Source organism: Sinohyriopsis cumingii, chromosome 8, assembly GCF_028554795.1.
Source record: "Sinohyriopsis cumingii isolate HCF-2022 chromosome 8, ASM2855479v2, whole genome shotgun sequence".
NCBI classification, from domain to species: Eukaryota; Metazoa; Mollusca; class Bivalvia; order Unionida; family Unionidae; genus Sinohyriopsis; species Sinohyriopsis cumingii.
In genome coordinates, this window is record NC_142968.1 from 30275351 (window position 1) to 30294531 (window position 19181).

The 19181-nt window shown below is 35.3% G+C and overlaps 1 protein-coding gene across 2 annotated transcripts in view; it reads right to left on the reverse strand.

Annotated features, from left to right (window-relative positions):
* Positions 1–942: 942 nt before the first annotated feature.
* Positions 943–19181, reverse strand: part of LOC149793221 (ubiquitin carboxyl-terminal hydrolase 8-like) — an 89598-nt gene continuing 71359 nt past the window's right edge. For both annotated transcript variants that reach the window (XM_089967189.1, XM_089967188.1), the window contains exons 23-25: positions 14420–14450; positions 11326–11414; positions 943–10068 (exon numbers count right to left, since the gene is read on the reverse strand). In XM_089967189.1, the coding sequence (XP_089823315.1) occupies positions 9997–10068; positions 11326–11414; positions 14420–14450 (192 nt within the window). In that variant the 3' untranslated portion in view covers positions 943–9996. The remainder of the gene's footprint in view (positions 10069–11325; positions 11415–14419; positions 14451–19181) is intronic.

The window sequence follows — 19181 nt, forward strand, 5'->3', positions numbered from 1 at the left end:
AAAACTCGGTGCCAAAGCGAGGCAGCTGCTAGTACCACTTTTATGTCTTTGGTATGACTCGGCCAGGTTTTAAACTCATAACCTCCCACGTCTGAGGTGGACACACTCACCACTAGACCACCGGTGCTGTCTATAAATTACCTATCAAAAAGTTAAAAGTGCAGTGGCAGCATAGGATAGGCACTTACCAGCAGGCCTAGCAAACTTAAATAATGTTACATCAAGTCAACATGCTTGAATTGATAGGTAGATATATTTTCTGGGAAATTGTAAATATAATTGTTATGTCTTTAATCTACTCATGAGACAAAGCTACACCTTTGATGAAATATGATCTGACACTCACCATTTGTATGTCTAGCCATATAAATCTTGCAAACTAAATATCCATGAACAGGTCCATTAGTCGCATGATATCAACAATAAACCTCTTTTCCATGCTGTTGTACAAAAATACGAAAATATTAAATTAAAGTCTTGTACTGTTTGGAAAAGAATGGATGGACACATAATTCTCAACATATTATTCCAAGAAAAATGACCAGCAGCCTGTCACTGTTGCAGCAACTTGGAGAAAGTCAAACTCCTCAAGAAAAAAGCACGTCTACAATCGTTTTGTTTTATCACATGACTACCACAATGACGTGCTCTCTGCATGATGAACTGATTCATGTAATATATGTTTATATACACCATGCCTTTCCTGTCAAACAAAATAAGTTTATTTTGCATACTTGGCACATTCACTGCTGATATGCTCCAGTAACTGCCAAAGGCAGAGTGAAGCCACTCCATGGTTAAGAAACAACTGGCTTCTGACCACAGAAGACAGGTGATCACTGATTACATGACATTTATAGAGGAAATTTTCCAGGGAAAATTGTGACCAGATGATTGATGAACTTGGGTGACAATTAGGACAAGTTAATATACGCAAACAAATTAAATATAAAAAATGTTTTATTAAACTTATTTTATGAAAATTCACACCTTAATTTTACATACACTATTTTCCTGCCTAGCACATAATGTAGAAGACAAAAGAATAAATAACAAATATTCAAATCTGAAAGAGTATGGTTCAACAAGCATTGGGTTAATACTGTATGTGCAATGTATTTCTTTGAATGAACAGTGTGAAAACAAACTAAATATAGCCAAAACAAGAATAACATCTAGTTGATGGTATATACTGAAACAATAATGTGTGATTTTAATGGCATTTCTAATGCATTATTGACTGTACCATGCCAAGGAAATGGGAGCTAAGTGCCTTTTTCAAGGGCACAAGAGAAGCAGCCAACCTGGGCTGGGCTGGTATTGAACATGTGATCCTTGGGTTACAAATCTGATACTCTTGCAGTGAGCTACTATGGTTCCCAAATAAAAGTTGAATTAATAGGAGGATGTTACATAATTGCAGTCTTGAGAAACTAAGTTTCACTGACATGAAAAACTTACGACAGGTGTTTTATTTACAGGTTAAGGATAAATTTACACCATTGTTTTCTTAGTCAAAACATTTAAATTGTAAAATTATTAGGCAATCCTTTCTTCTGACTTACCTAACGACTACATTAAAGGAGAAATTTACATTCTTTCCCAGTAATTCAAACTTTGCAGTCTTCAGTCAAAAGTTATACACAATGATTCATTTAAAACTACCCCAAAAATTCAATAAATTGTGATGTTCTAAATTTAACATGTAGCATAAAATTACTTTTGTGCACAAATCGTGTCATTATCCCTCCAGGCACAGCATGACAATCACAGTATATTAGACACACAAGTAGTCACTTCATTCTGCTTGAATACCCGCATAAAGGATTTTCAGAGATGCTCCCAGAATTTTTATCACAAGGGGTGATTTCCCCCCTTTATCACCAAAAAAAGAGGGGGGACTTAGTTCAATATTTTGATATTTTGTTGCACACACACACATAGATATATATATATATATATATATATATATATATATATATATATATATATATACACACAGTAACCTTTGGTACATGACAGTATCTATATTACATGTAAGTTTCTGTTCATGACTGTAAATTGTAGTGATTAACTATAAACAAGATGTAACAATGTTAATTTTTGTCCATGGTGTAGGTTCTTTTTTAATGATACTGAGCTATAAATAGGTGTTTACAAGTTAAATTCAACCTCTATATTCAACCTGTTGATGTGTTTGGAGTAATTTCTCATTGGCTACTGAGGCCTGGTGAGTTCTTAGAAGAATTAAGTTATTTCCAATTCGATGGGTTGGTCAGGTGGCGTATTTTAAGACGTAGGTCACATGAGTGGGTATTAGATTCAGTAGTAAGGTCTGTCACGTGGGGTATATTGTGATATATAGTTGTAACAGACACTTGGAGATGCATATAAGGAGAGAACTGAGCAATTAGTTCAATCCTGTTTGGGATTCTTTATTTGTTCTTGCATTAATATCACTACAGTGTGCAGATGTGTTTAATGTTTGTGTTTAGAAATAATTTGAGAGGAGACATTTGGGTGGATTATTCATTGGAACTATACAGTGCTCATTTGATAATAAAATATTATTCTAAGACAAACTGAATTTATTCAAAGGAGTTCTGGACAATATCATTGTGATACATCTGAAACATTAGATTTTTTTGACTTGTTTAAAATTTGTTAGGATTATTTTGGATTTATTTTATAACACCATATGTTCCTCTTAAATTTTAATTTTTTAACTTTGATAATTAAATTATCTGCTAAGTTTTACAAAACTTATTAGTTACTTTGTTTATGACCATTTACCTAATACTTAAATATCCATCTCCCTTTTTACCTTCTCCATTCTGTTAGGGCTTTATCAAAGTCAAAATCTCAAAATGATGTCTCCTCTAACTGTATAAGCAGCAATGTGATTATTGTTTCTGAACTTAATCTGTTTTTAAACAGTGTATGAATATTGTTCTGTGCCAAAAACACTCTTTTACATTCTGTTGTCTGAAGGGGCATATACATAGCTAGCCTAGCCAGTTTCAACAAGTTGGGAATTTGTTCTGTATGGTTGTTATTTACTATTTTCCAAAGCTCAAAGGTATTGTTTGTTGGATATCTCTGCTCCAAAACTAGATTTTTCACCAACAAGAACTCTCCCAAAGTCTCACATTCTTTAATCAATGCTTTTGCTGTCATAGCTTTTTTATCAACTCCGTAAAGCTGAATTACAATGTCCTTCAATGCCATAGTCTGCTTGTTCATCTTTGCTAAGAAATGAGAGCCCTCTAAGGCAAAGTACTTGGGAATATGTTGCTACAGATGTGTTTTCTTGAGGGAATCTCTTTTATTCATGTTCTTAGTGTTCAATGAAATCTTTTCTAGTCTGCTTCAAATTCTGATTTCGCAGATCTTGCAAAATAAGCCATCCTCAATGCACATACAACTGTATTAGATTTTTCATACTCTTTCCTTAAAACATTGGAGGCAGCAGCTTCGAAGGTGAATTGGAGTACATTAGCCTTTAATGCCTGCTTATGATCATTTGACAACTAGGCATGTAGTTTTAAGAGTTAATGTCCTAAAATTCAAACAGCTGATTTCTGATATAAAATGGTTACTCTTCCCCACAACTTTTGCAAATATCACAGAACATACCGCCTATCTTGGATTTGTACTGTAACCATATTTACACATTTTGGTTTCTTTCTGGTGGTACACCTAACATCTGACATTACTACTGAAATATCCTATTTCATGAGAAATTTCACTACTTTGTTAGTTCTTCTGTTCACTTTCCACATTCCCATCGCCACTGAATTGATGTCAACTTTCCACATTCCCACCACCACTAAAACTTGACTGAAAATAATCAGTAATTTTACATCTCACCATGGTAGATCTCCCTATGCAAAAATAGACCAAAGCTTGTGCATGCACATATGAAAGGAATGGGTATCAAAAGCTATTTTGATTTTAAATAATTAACGGGATTTCCAAGTATCCATTTGTATTAACATATATCTGCAGACTTTGGAATGAAAGAGTTAGGATGAAAAAAAATATCCTTACATTTGAATTTATTTTTAGATCCTTATTTGTTCAGTTTATTGTAATACAAATAAAATTTGTACCCTGTCGCACAGAGTAAATCTTTATTCGTGTGATATTGAACCAACTTGTGGAAGTTCTCATGCATTACCACTTTCAAGTGAGTAAATTTATACAAATTTGGCACAAATCATGCAATCACATGGCCTGGGAGCATCTCTGGATTTTGTATTCAGTGTAAAAGAAAAATGTGGGCATGGGGTGTTTTCTTGTGCCTATAATCTGCATTCAATGTTTACTATTACCTAATATTTAACAGGCTGTTTCAACCCAGTGAATAGTTTTCTTCTCTTGATAACAAAAACATGCAGTCTCAAGTTAAATCATTGGAGTTGGCATGCAGTGGCTAACAAAAGAATTTTGGAAAAATAAAATGCTTCAGAGTTTGTGTAATCTGCACAGAATAGAACAGTTTGTACAACAGAATAGAGTAGTTTATACAACAGAACAGAACAGTCTGTACAACAGAATAGAGTAGTTTATACAACAGAACATAGCAGTTTGTACAACAGAACATAGAATTTTGTACAACAGAATAGAGTAGCTTATACAACAGAACATAGCAGTTTATACAAAAGTCCCTTTGATATTTCACAAACCTTACAAGAGAACACTAGAAGTGAAGCCAAATAAAGTATGTATAAACTCTTTATAATGAAAAAGATAAGAACAGAATAGACACAGAGCTATCAGTACAAAATTTACTGGCAGATTAGGTTTTAAATATCTCGTCAGTCTTTGAATTTGAATCAAACCACAATACAATGGCAAACCTAAGTCTACACGGTTTTATACCATGGCAGAACTGGGCCTACACAACATTACAATGGCTGAACTGGATCTACACAAATTACACAATAGCAGAACAAGATCTACACAAATTACACAATGGCAGAACTGGGTCTACACAACATTACAATAGCAGAACTGGGCCTACACAACATTACAATGGCAGAACTGGGCATACACAACATTATGCAATGGCTGAACTGGGCCTAAACAACATTACGCAATGGCAGAACTGGGCCTACACAACATTACGCAACAGCAGAACTGGGCCTACACAACATTATGCAATGGCAGAACTTGGCCTACACAACATTACAATGGCTGACCTGGATCTAAACAAATTACCCATGGCAGAACAATATCTACACAAATTACACAATGGCAGAACTGGGTGTACACAATATTACACAATGGCAGATCTGGATCTACACAAATTACACAATGACAGAACTGGATCTACACAAATCACATAATGGCAGAACAGAATGTTCACAAATTACACAATGCAGATCTGGGTCTACACAACATTTACACAATGACAAATAATATCAAATGGCAGTGTATACACACTGTCAGAGCAACTAGGTGCAAAATAAACTTGATTAAATATGGTATGTGTTCTGGCAAATGTTTCATTATGAAAACAACAAATTTTTCTTTGGAACGTTTTATTATAGCTTATTTATTTTAAGCAATGTATTACGCACACCATTTTTAAAAGAGATCCCATTTTGTTCACTTTTATTTTCCTAGAAAGTAAACAAATTTAAGTGTGGACAGATGTACAAGCACATATTGCACAAAATGATCGCTATGTCAAAACTTCTGCCAAGGTGGGCTTGATGAAAAGCAATTTATTTTCTCCGTACACATGGTTCACACAGCCCTGGAGTGTACTTCCAAAAGTTGCAAATAAGTATTTTTTTATGGAAAACTCCATGTTACTTTGTTAACTACTTGAGTGGTGCCATTTAACTTGCCAAACTTGATCTCTTTAGTTTTCATTAATTTTGGACAAGACATAAATTAAAAATAAATTCTTAATTTAAAAGGTGATATATTTTACTCACTTTCATTATTTTGTACACTGCTTTATAAATTCAAGAAGATTTTGACAAAGTTCAAATTTTTTTCTTCAAAAGTGATACACTTTTTAAAAGTCAGCTATATAAACAAAGTAAACTATTCCTCAAAATCAAACCCTGCAATAAAGAATTCTTGATCTGCTCATGTAAATGCAGTTCAAGTTACATGACCTTTATGGACTAAGATAAAAATACATTGTGATGAAATGTCTCAGTTAAAATGAAATTTAATGTTTGTAACTGCTGACATCTTAAAATCTGATACATCAAGTAAGACAATCATATTAATAATGTAAGTTTTGTTTGTTTGCTTGGTCTATTATGGCACAGTAACAAAAGTAGGTTATTTAGTGCCAAGGCAACTGAAGTAAAGTGTTGTGCTCAATGACATACCACAATAGCCAATCTGAGCTGGTCCAATGGTAGGATTCAAACTTGCACTCTTCTAATCAGGAGTCTGGCACTCAATCCACTGAACAATAACAGCTCCTGAACTATGTAAGTAAACTGTAATATATTTATCTCAAACAATGCTGGTTCACACATTTGGAATTACACAAAACTATTAAAGACCAGAGAAGTATATCTTTTAGGTGGTGGTCTGGTGGTTATCACACTGACCTCTGGTGACAAAAAGTCCCAAATTTGAATTAGGGGGGTTGGGTGCAATAGGCTGTGTTTCTAAACATTTCCCTTACAATCAATGGTGGGTATGATGCTAAATGGTGTGCCTTCTATTGGAGGGGGATTTTATAAACAATTTTCTGTGCAGGGAGAGTCATGCTATGTGCAGGTAATTGATTCCTCCCATTGTATTCAGAAAAGAACAGGTGCATTTCACTGTTAGAGGTTCAATTAACACCCCAGAGTGCACTTAATCACACTTGCCCGTAATTCTCAAAATAAAAAATGTGTGGTAGTAATTTGTATGTAGTAGTAATTTGCTCATCATTTTATTAAACCCAATTTACTCCAGCATCCCATCTTTCAAAATGATTGATTATATCCCTTGGCTGATGCAGCCATCAAAGTTATGTGTTCAAACTTATTTTTACCATCAATCAATGTACAAAAATAAACAGAAAATCATTATGTACGGCACAATGTAAACACAAATCATATCACAGATTAAAACATGTACACTTGTCTTAAAATGTCACAAGCATTTTGATTTATACAAATTATTTTAAAAAAAAAAATTACATGTATGCTTGCTTATAACTGGAGTCCAACTCCAAACAACACAGATCTGTTGTTGGATAATGTGAAGGCAGATCGGGGTCTATGTTGTTTGTTCTACTGATAACTCCTAACAAATTGCACAGATCTATATCTGCCATTGGATTATGTGATGGTAGATGTGGGTCAGTGTAGTCTGCATTTGAACTCAAGTTATAAGTGATTATATGCAGCATAAAATTAAAATTACAATGATTACAATTATAACAATTACTCTGCATTCACTGCTATTCACTGGATATCTTTTGTTCTATTTCACGGCTGACACGAGCCACAATTTGAAAGACCTAACAATGTTCCCCATGTCAAACAATAGAACCCTCACCCTTTCCCAAATACATCAATGTACTGGCAAATATGTAACATTTTTCTGCAAAACTACACAAATTGATATGCTCAATATATGCAAATGATCAGTAAAAACATATTTTATGCTTCTGCTTATGTACATAATACAACAATAAAATAACCTGTTCTGTACAAACTGCAATGCCCATGGCCAATATAGCTTTTTAAGCACTTTATTATGGACATGTAAGCTGTCTACATGGTTGACTGCATGCATCTTGCCTGTCAAGACTTGCATTTTGCTGCAGTACATAGGTAATTGATCCAATGAACACAAAAGCATCTTGAAATAGCTGCGATTAACATTTACATGGATTGGGACAGAAGACTGGTGTACTTTCCATCTTTACAAGTCTTTTACAAAAGTGTTAACACTAATTTGGCCATGAGCTTATTTGAAGCTTATACAATTAGAAAAATTACCTTGAATGAAACAATACATATAATTTGAATATATTACAATAGAATTATGTACATCATAAAAAGTAAACACATTATTCTCAATTCACATTTAAGACTGATATAAGTTCAGTTTTGGGAAATAGCATATACACAAAATCAAAGTCAGTGTATTTCAAGAAGCATATGTTGTGCCCCGAGATGATCTGTTGATGTATAACCTAGCACAGCCCCATGACCTGATGGATCCAGGCTAATGCATAATCCAAGGACAGGAATATAAGAAGGGAAGTATATGAATATTATATGTTCCAAATAAAATGCTCTAGTTGATAACCAAAAACTGCCTCAAGACAGCAATAAAATAAATCAATAAATGTCCTACTACATGACCCCATAACCCTTCCCTTTGACATATACCTGGGGCAACAGCAGCATAGGAAGAAAGTGAAGTATGAGATCATTATTTAAAATGAAATAAGGAATTATTAAAATATTAGAAAAACGGTGTCATACTCCTTCACTTTATGGACCCAACCAGGCAGGTAGCCCAGGAGATGACAGCATTATATATGTATATAAGGGGAGTTATGGATCATACAATAGTAAAGATTAATATTGGATAAAAATATTAAATAATACACAAGATCAAATCAAAACTAACCAAATAATGACTCAGTAACTTGACTCTTGGCAGCAAAACCCATAAGGTGAATGTGTGATTATGCTATACTCCAGACATGATGGGAACTAGTAATGGAAATATACATCTAAATAAAGAAAACACCTGAACCAAAATGTGTTGCCATGCTAATTCTTGACCAATTCACTGACCCACCAATGGCCCATCACAGGGCAAAATCCAGGAGCAGAAGTGGTAATGAGAGATGAGTGTTGTGATGGTAGTCTATAGCCCATTTCATGCAGACTTCGGTGAACTTTGTAATTTACTCAGAATTTTTATCACGTGGCGGGTGGTCAGCTGACCGTAATAGCCACTCGATAGGTGGTGGGAAAAATATGGCTAACCCTTCAGCATCAACTCCTGTAAGTACTTTAACATCGTTTATCGAGTTGAAAAATGCATATTCAACAGCGATGCTGCTGCAGATATTGATTGACGAAATTTAATATTGGAACCATCCTGTCTTATTTTCTGGAAACCAGGGCATATTTCAAACCCAAACAAGAGAGTAGCTTTGAGCTGTTTACATCTGGATATGTACATGTAAGTAAGGAAACGGTGTCGAAGTAAATTTAATCCTGATAATCAAAGAGCAAGTTTTTCAAGCTATTTCTGTGCATCCAAAACATCACTATAATAAAATGCGTTTCATATGAGTTTATCAGATTTGTTTTTTAAAGTCTGTGGATAATTAACATATAAATTTCAATCATTTAATTAATAATATTTCTGAAATATTCCTAAACAAAAATGGACACCATTTTGTTATGTACATGTACCCACCAGTGTTTGACTGGCTGGAGTATAAAGTAACTCGGGAGGTTATTTGGATAATTACGGAGCAACTCGGTTAAATTCGGTATGAAATGGGCTATTCCAACATGAGGTACCTTGGTGAAGAGAGATTATTGAAATATGTGATGAAAGCATCTTTAATCAATATGTGTCCCCATTATAATTCTTGACCCCATTCAAAGGCAGAAGTGATTATGTGATAGTATTATACTGAAAACAAAAACAAAACTGAACCAGGTAAATAGTTACCGAGACCAAATGTTGGAAAAACTTTACATAAACTTGTCAACAGACACACATACACATACAAATGCTACATGTCCCATCTCCAAGAAGATGGGTGGGTGTAAAAACATATGTACTTTATTGTCTTTCTCCATACTTATAAAGCATTTTCACTGGTATTCTCACGCAGATCAATTTTCCTTCCATCCTTTATCTACCACGTTTGCCAAGTAAAGTGCATCCTTTTTGCAAAGGCCACTTGTCTATATTTGCCTGTTTAAGCCAATCCCATGGAAACTACTGTACACATATTCACAGTGGTCATTGGGTATGTGAACGATGCTAGAAAGGCTGTCTAAATTCTGGTGGTGTCAGCTCAATGGATGTGTAATACAACACAAATGCAGCAGATGTCTGTAAAAAAAACCACAATGTATTTAGTCATATTCACATAGTAAAAGAAAACAAAATACTGTATTGAGTTATATTCATAAAGTAATTTTTATAAAAAGGTCGTTTTACTACTTGAAAAATAATACAACATATTCTATAAAGAAAAATTAGGAATAAATATGTATTTAAAACTAGATCAATGTAAACAACTCACTCATATAAATATAATGCCACGTATCCAGCATCTCATCCCTATAACCATTGAGGGAGTTAAGTAAATATTATGTAAACATCTCCAGATGCAAGTCATAAAGAGGAAAAACTTACAAAACCATGACAGCAAAATAATATATCAGTATGCATATCTTTGTCTGATTACCATGCTTTGTACCAAGTATCATTGAAATCAATCAGTACCTGATAAGTGCAGAAAAAAAACTCTTTCATTTAATGCTCACAGTTGTACAAAAAATGGGGGTGGGGGTCAATGGTTATCAATATAATCATCATACATACAAATTCTGAACAACAAATCGAGAAATTAATTTTCTTGGCTTAATACTGATTTATCACAAGTGTGAAGAAAATACATCATGGTTTAGGAAATATAAGTGTGTGTGTGTGATTAGGATTTTTTAACGTAGCTTTAACAATTTTTCAGTCACATCGTTACCATGTCTGCAGTATGGCAGTTTATAGTGATGTGTAGCACTGGGGCATCATGCTGCAGACATGTAGCATGATATCCCATCCAGTCACATTATCCTGACACCAGGTTAGGAAATATAAGATAATGACAAAATGAGAACGAAATCCTTAAAAATTTATATGACTGACCTTGACTCCTAGTCAAAGGTGTTATTGAGTGTGTTGCAGAATGAAATGTTACATAATGATTCAGCCCAAGTATGAAGAAAATGAATCATACAGTTTGTGAAATTTAAGCACATGGAATAGTTTGAATAAAAACTCTGGTCCCAAGATCCAAATGTAAATGGGGCAAGCAAATGTCGGCTTTGCAAATTGGGAAAAATAGTAAATTTACATTATAACCGTTTTGAAATGGTTTTCATTTAAAAACTTGCATATAAGAAACCTTGATTAATATGCCAGTATTTTTCAAATGAAGATTTAAATAATGTACATTAACTTTAAAGGCTGCAATATTAACAGCTAAAAAGTACCTATAATGAAAAAGAGGAATCTGCTAATATTAATAAATGATACATGTTTGAATCAATTATTTGACCGTGATCTTATTTTAATATCTGCACTGACCTTGACATCTGATTCTGACATGTCAAAAACTTCATGGTCATCAAATTTGTACCACTTCTGTGTGCATGGATTGCGACAAAAGGCTGTGTCTGAAAGAAAAGAATTCTATATGCTAAACTGCTCTATGCTATACATCATGTGACTTTTAAAATAAATGCAACCTTGACTCCAAGGTTAAAAGACAACACCAATATAAAATTTTCAAACTGTTTACATAAATAACATCTGTCTTACTGTTTCTAAATAAAAATGTAGGCTGGACAGAAAAAAAACCAACAAAACAAAATGAAACAAATAAACAAGCAAATCGACGAAAAATACACACAATGATCTATTTGATCTATAACTCTATATCCAACTCAAAACTGTGCACAAAGTTATGCATTCTATCAGTTGTTGTTGTTGTTGTTGCTGTAGGGTTTAACACCATTTTTCAGCACACGATAGGCTATACATGGCGGCCCATATTAATGGTGAAGGAAGAACCTGGGAAAACTCCGGAAAGAACCACCGACCCTCGAAAGGTACTGGCAAGATTTCTCACATACCCACATTGGCCAAATCCAAGACTCAAACCTACGCAGACAGAGGTGAGATGGCAGTGATCCGTAACGGAGAGCGCTTTAGACCATTCGGCCACATTCTATCAGTAACATGGCCACTGTCCCCTGCTGCTCTAACTAAAAGGCTAGATGAATGGGAAGAGTATGCTGCACACAGGCTATAACTCTTTAAAATATGACACAAATCGTCCTTGAAATCAGTAAAGTCTATAATCTTGTTTACTACACAGCTTGGCAATTAATATAACTGAAAACAATAAAATACGAATTAAAGTTTAAACAAGCCGTTACTCTCTTTTACATCAATTAATGGACAGAATCAAACTTTGTAAAATACGGCCCAAATCTGCTCATTAAAATATGATGCAATTCTCAACTAGTCACCAAACATTATGATAAAATTTTTAGTACCAAATGTTTGTGAAATCATACAAAAAAGAGCAGTCAATGGGCCATAACTCTGTAAAATATCAAGAAAATTTTATCATTCTAGCAATTGTCTGAGACCTTGCTTGTCTAATGACTTTCCACTGAGGAGGAGTAGCAATAACAAGCTTTTCAAAATGGCCATACATGATTTTAGATGGGCACCATTTTCATTTAACTGGACATCATAAAAGTCTTTTGGTTTAGTTGTTGTGCATATAACACTATTTTTCAGCACATGATAGGCTATATATGGTAGCCAGTATAACTGGGAGGAGGAATCCAGGAATCCCCCAGGAAAAACCAGCAACCCATGGGAAGATGCTGGCAAGCTTTCTACACATCCACACTGGTTAAGACCAAGACTCAAACCCATACAGACAAAAGTGAAATGGGAAGTCTTTTGATGATAACTCTTTACTAAAATGACCATCCATCCAGTACTAGTAGCATTAACAAGAATTTTACGATGCCCATCATATTGGCCATACTGGATGCAAGATCAGCATTATACACATTTCTAACCAACCACTTATGTTTTAGAGAAAACTCAACAATGATATGGCTATTAATTCAGAAACAATAGTGATACGGTTTTCAAGATGGCTGGCTTAGTGGACATACTGGATGGCAGATTGGAATTATTTTCATTAAGAAATAACTAGACATCAAAAGAAGGCTTTTGGTGAAAATTCCATGTCAGTATGACCATCCATCCAGGAGGAATAGTATAACAAGATTGGAACCATTTTAATTTAGTTCTAAGGAGACATGATAAGAATTATTCAGATGAAAACCCCATGTCAATATGATTTCCACTTAAATGGAGTTGTAATATGAATTTTTTCAAAACATAGTGGCCACACTGGATGCACAATTAGTACCATTTTCATTTAGGATGGACTAGACATCATAAGAAGTCTTTTGGTGGAAACCACATGTTAATACATCTTTCCATTCAAGAGAGTACCGACAGTTTCAACAAGATGTCTGCCACGACAGTCATACTGAATATCAGATCAGCCCCATTTCTGTAAAACCACATAGACATCAAAAGAAACTATTTATGAAAATCCCGTGCTGACATGATCTATGATCATCTGTTCAGGAAAGGCTGCATAACTGGCAGCAGTATTTTGATGTCTGAACAACATTTTCACTTAGGACCACATAAATCTTGAATCAAAGTGTCTGTAAAGTTTCATCATACTCATCCATGTAGTTTAGGTATTGATTACAAACATGATCTAATAGATGGATAATGGACAACAGGCTATCCCATAATCTTTTCTGGTTTATAACCTGCAGAAATAAATGAAAGCGTTCTTTGCCAAAGAATGGTGTTATCAATCTAAATATGGATGTATACATATTACACATACAGCAATAACAAAGCTGCAACTTAATACAGAAACTGATGTAAAACACACATGTGCACATGACTTTCAACAACTTTATCATACTACCTTTACATTGTTGATGATGCTGCTACCATGCAGACACTATAGGAGAGTGTGTGTGTGTGTGATTTGCATTTTTTAATGTAACTCTAACACATTTTCAGTCATATCGCTATGGTGTTTGCAGTGTGGGAGTTTATAGTGATGTCTAGCACTGGGCCATCATGCCAAGGTATGTAGCATGATGTCCCACCAAGTCACATTATTCTGACACCAGGCCGACCAGTCCTAACACTAACCTCTTAACGGTGAGTTCCAAGAAAGGCAACTGTTAGTACCATTTTTATAAGTCTTTCGAATGACTAGGCTGGGGTTCCAAACCGCAATCTCCCACATCCAAGGCAGATGTTTTAACCACTTAGGCCAACAGACTGGTATATTCGAGAGTAATATTTATGAGTTTATCTCACCTTGATAATTTGAAAAAACTGTTCTTTGGACCACAACTTGTGGTAATTCAAAATGAAATTATGAAAGTTTTAAAGATTTGTCAAAAAATGGAAATGTAATACCAACCAGCAATAAGGTTAATAGCTTGTTTGATGTACCTTGTGTGACAAATAAGATTAAAATTTTTAGGCACATTAAATCTGAAATTTTACTTTTATTCAAGTAGCACTGCAGTTAATGTAGTTTAGTACTTACAATGACCACCATCCATGGTTCCATAGTGATTCTGCAAAACAACAGAAAGTTGAGAAAAAAAGAATATACTAAATGGCCAGCTAGAGTTTTGTAAAAATGACCAACAACAAAAAAGTATGACATAAATGTTGCATTCATACAAACCTTAACATGGCTCTGATGATCTCCTTTTTTTGTAGTCTTAGTTAGGGCATATTTAAGTAAATTATGTTTCTTCTAGAATACATATTCAATCATATCAACATTAGGAAATATACTCTGCAACCCTCTCTGTCCAGATAGATAAAGGGAAGCAGCTCTTAAAAATTACCTTCCCTTGCCCCAGCAACATGGTCACCAATAAACCAGATATTTAACACTTTCAGTTTGAGAAACGCCAACAAAAGGATGATTTGCTATTATTAGCATTGATGGGCAGTGGATTTTTAATAATATGATCTGGTAAGTATTCTGTGAGAATCATGATTTGCTATAAACTTTCCATTTTCTTTTGAATACAGTACTTGACCACATTAACATTAGGTGAAAAGGTGAATTGAGGAGGAAATGTAAGTGTTTTCAACTACCCATAATTTGAAAAAGGGCCAATTGGGGCCTTTCACTGAAAAAAATGGTCTAATGGTGTGATCATATATGGTCAAACTCATACTGAAATGAAATATCATTTACATAGCCGTTTTTTTTTTTATTTGCATGAAAAACAAACTAATATCCTTCTTTATTTTGGGGTCCTCCTCCTGGATACTTCTGACCATACTGTAACAGCATGGAGAATTCAAGTTCTATAATTCTATGCCCTTCCAACATCATCACCATCTGTCTTTGCAATGTTTCCACAATGTGAAGTTGCCAAATCGTTTTGGGAATGTGTATCATCATATAGAGTAGAATGATATTATAGGATTATCCAATCAGAGCTAGCCTTCAAGTCTGGCTTCTCACCTTGTTAACTATGGAGAGAAGGCATGGAACCCACATCTAACTTCAGAAGATCCACAATAACCCTGGTCTCTGGGATCGGGAATTTAGAAACATTGGTAGGTACTTTGCAGTTCCACCTCATGGCAAAGATTTTTATCACTAGGCAATCAAACAGGGTCTGAATTCTATGTAAGACAGATGGAGAAATTGTTCTGTATGAAGCAGTTGTCTTATCCTTAACAACGAATTAGCCATGACAATGAGAGTGCCTGAAATGCAACCAACCACTTGCCATTGACTGTTGTGAAGCAGGCCAAAAAGTTGACTCTCTACTTACCTGACAAATAGGCATCTGTAAACACTGTCACTTCCAGCTAGGGGCCTTTCCAGGGTATTCCCGCTGCTAACATAACCCAATCTTACCACTGGTGCAAAAAGTGGCACATTTTTTATCAAAATTGTAACCTTATCATCTCAACAACTAGAGATAGGATGCCACTGTGCCAGGAATGCTATTTACAAGAGGCACATATCAAAGTGGCACAGGCTAATAAAGTTCAATGCTGTATTGAGAAGGTAAATAAGCTTAAGTAGCTTAAACTGAAGTAAAAGTCATGACACAATCGACTATAATACATCAACAATCTGTCTGATGGGCTTGGATGAAGATGAAGATGAAGGCTGACACAGGTCAGAAACTCCATACCAAAATGGACAAAATGCTGGGCAGGCTCAAGATCTCACTTGTACCTGATTAATATCCAATCAAAACTGCATGAGAGGGAGGGAGGTTGTTAATGTCCTGAACAAGTTAAAACCTTATCAAATGTTTCTGCAGAATATAGTTCTGATAATTGCTGTGGAGGAGGACATCCTGAAGTGGAAGACCATGCAATGAAGGCCAAAAGGACCTCTCAAACTGAATGGGAGGTTAAAGAAATGGTACACTGACTCAAAGCAAAGAAACCTTCGAGATACCAGGTGAACAGGAACATGACACTATGCATCAGCCAAATCAAGGTTATCATGTATTCACTGTACTGCACCCAATCTCCATTCTGAACAATGAAGCAGCAGTAAAATAACTTTATTTTTTAAAGTTGGCTTCTGGGACTAGAAACAGTCTGGAGTAAACACCCAAACAATTTCAGCATCTGAATGATCTCCACCATCTGCTCTGACAGCATAATTTTTATCTCCATCTGTAGAATGTCTGCCTTCACTGGACTGTTTGGGACATCCATTTTTGAAATGGGAGATTGAAAAGGCAGTAACTGGACAAAGAAGATCAGCAACCCCTCTTTAATGACTTGTCGAACTCAATCTTTGTTTGGGACAAGGTTGGCCCAAGACTGTTGAAATTTACTTCACTGTGAAAGAACTGTTGCTGTTGAGACAAACATTGTCCTTTTGCTAACAAATGTTCCATCATGGGTTGTGATTTTGTCACTCTTTGATAGCAGCAGCAGAATTTTCAATGAAACAAGTTTGTATACTTTGCTAGTGTGGACAAAATCTTTGTATATACCCAAAGCACCACAAATGGAGAATGATACTCAGAAGGTGGCAAGATGTTGTAAATGTCTTTGATTCCTTGAAACTGAAGTATGTTCCATAGTCATATAGGAACAAGTAGCAGCTTGATACAGCTTGCCACAAGGAAGAAATAATGCTGAGATAACACTGTCAGTGGTGTGAAGTCTGCCAATTGGTTAGGCCTCAGTCTATCAAAAATGGAACAACATCTAGACAAGTAAGTGTTGACCTGGGGCAGTCGGCTGGTATGGAATGTGTTGGACAGATAGACCAACAGGTCAGGTGCTCAGAAACCACATTCTGCTGATGCAGACTGAACTTTCAATCACCTAGCAGTTCCATAGCTGTGTCAGCCACATGGCTGGACAGATAGGTCAATGGCCAGGATGGCTGGTACAGATCTTGCAAGTTGTTGGCAGTGTCACATTGCAACCACATGCACACAGTCTTACAGGCACTAACACAAAGTGCAGGTCTAAGTGGCTACCAAAGGTGTGTGTGAAATCTTCCCCTATTTTCTCTGATTGGTTTACAGATTGTCATGATAACAACCTGGAAGCAAACTCTCCAGAAGCTAACATTTCACATGTAGCTTGTGGAATAAGGTGACACATCTGCAATTCTAGTTTTGTATGGGTAGGGTCCATTGTAACAGCAGCTGTGGTTTTAAATGTGGCATTACAGTGCTAACGGGAATCTATACTGGAGATTGGGGGAGTCATCCGTGTGTCTCCCATGATGCTTGCCACAATTTCTGAATGAGGGTAGACCCAAAACATCTGGATCCCATAACCTGGACTAATACAGATTCTCCCAGCTCCTGAGTTGTTTGCACAATACATTAGACCACAATCTCTTGGCCCATGTATTTCAGAAACTGCATAGATTAGAAGAAAAATATTTAGTCCATAAAATCTTCAACTACAATGAAGCGCTTATACTTCATGCATTATGAAGTCAGTTTCCTTTGAAATTACTGAAAGAGGGAGAGAGCAAAAAGCAATAAACATACACAAATCAAGTGGAAATCATAAAGAGACAATACACTATAATGCAAATGAAGAAATGACAACAATTCAAATCCAAAAATACACAGGAGAATATAACTGACATGCATAATGGTCAATAAACAAGCTGCTGGAAAATATTAATAAATTTACCCCAAATTATACAAATGATACACACAAACTTAGCAATGACACCAAAACTATCTAAAGCATGTAAGTTCTTTTGTGGATGACTTGAAAAACAAAAAAAAATAACAATGGCTTCAGGAAGTACATAAAACTGTAACTGCTATTCTTGTACAAAAGACTAAACTGTTATATGTTTGGTAATGGGTGACCAACTGGGGGGATAGGCTGGGGTTGTGAGTGGGTTGGGGTGGACAGGTGAGGGCAAAGCAGGTCATCTGTAAGAGCAACTTCCCTTCATTGATATGATATATTGATAAAAAGACACATTTTGAGTTTATTTCCTTATGTTAACATGACTGGATAATGTATTTAATGGTGAAACTCTTCTCAGAAATAAGAACAGAGCTTGTTACATATATAGAATCTATTCAGTGCCATAAGAAATATCAAATTCTGAGGAATCATGAATTTACAATTGGCTTCTCTATCCTGTACTTCATCAAAGTAAAACTTTGCCCAATATTCAACTGAAAGTCAAAAACTTATCATATATACTCACTTGTAAGTTGAGTAAAACTGCAAACAACAAAGATCCTGATCTGCAGTGGCATAATGCTTCTGCACATCAAGGACTATGTTGTTGATTTTACTGATTACTCCTAACCAACTGCACTAACCCAGATTTGCCAGCACATTATGCAATGTCAGATCTGGGTCTGTGGAGTTTGCAGTTATAAGCGTGTATGTATGATATTCAGACAACAGGTCAAATGTCAACTTTCATGTCACAGAGTATAATCAACACAAAAGTATGCTTAGTCCACAACATCAAGTTCTACAAAATCAAGCTGAAATGGATGATCTTGGTGGATGATCACAATAAGATAAACATTTTAAATTGTTATGAGCTACAAAAACATGCTAGTCATTTTTGTCTTAAATTGTTTTTTGTTGTTGAGGGAATGTAATAAAAAGTCTATTATTACAGCTAAAATAACCATGAGGAGCCATGACAGCTCAGATGATAAATTGTCAGATTCATTATCCAAGGGTGACAGGTTCAATTCCTGACCAGCCCAGTCCAGGACAGGTAACTCTGAGTGTCTTTAAGGAAGCCACTAAGCTTAAATTTTCTCAGTATCATTATAAACCAACCAACCACCACAGAA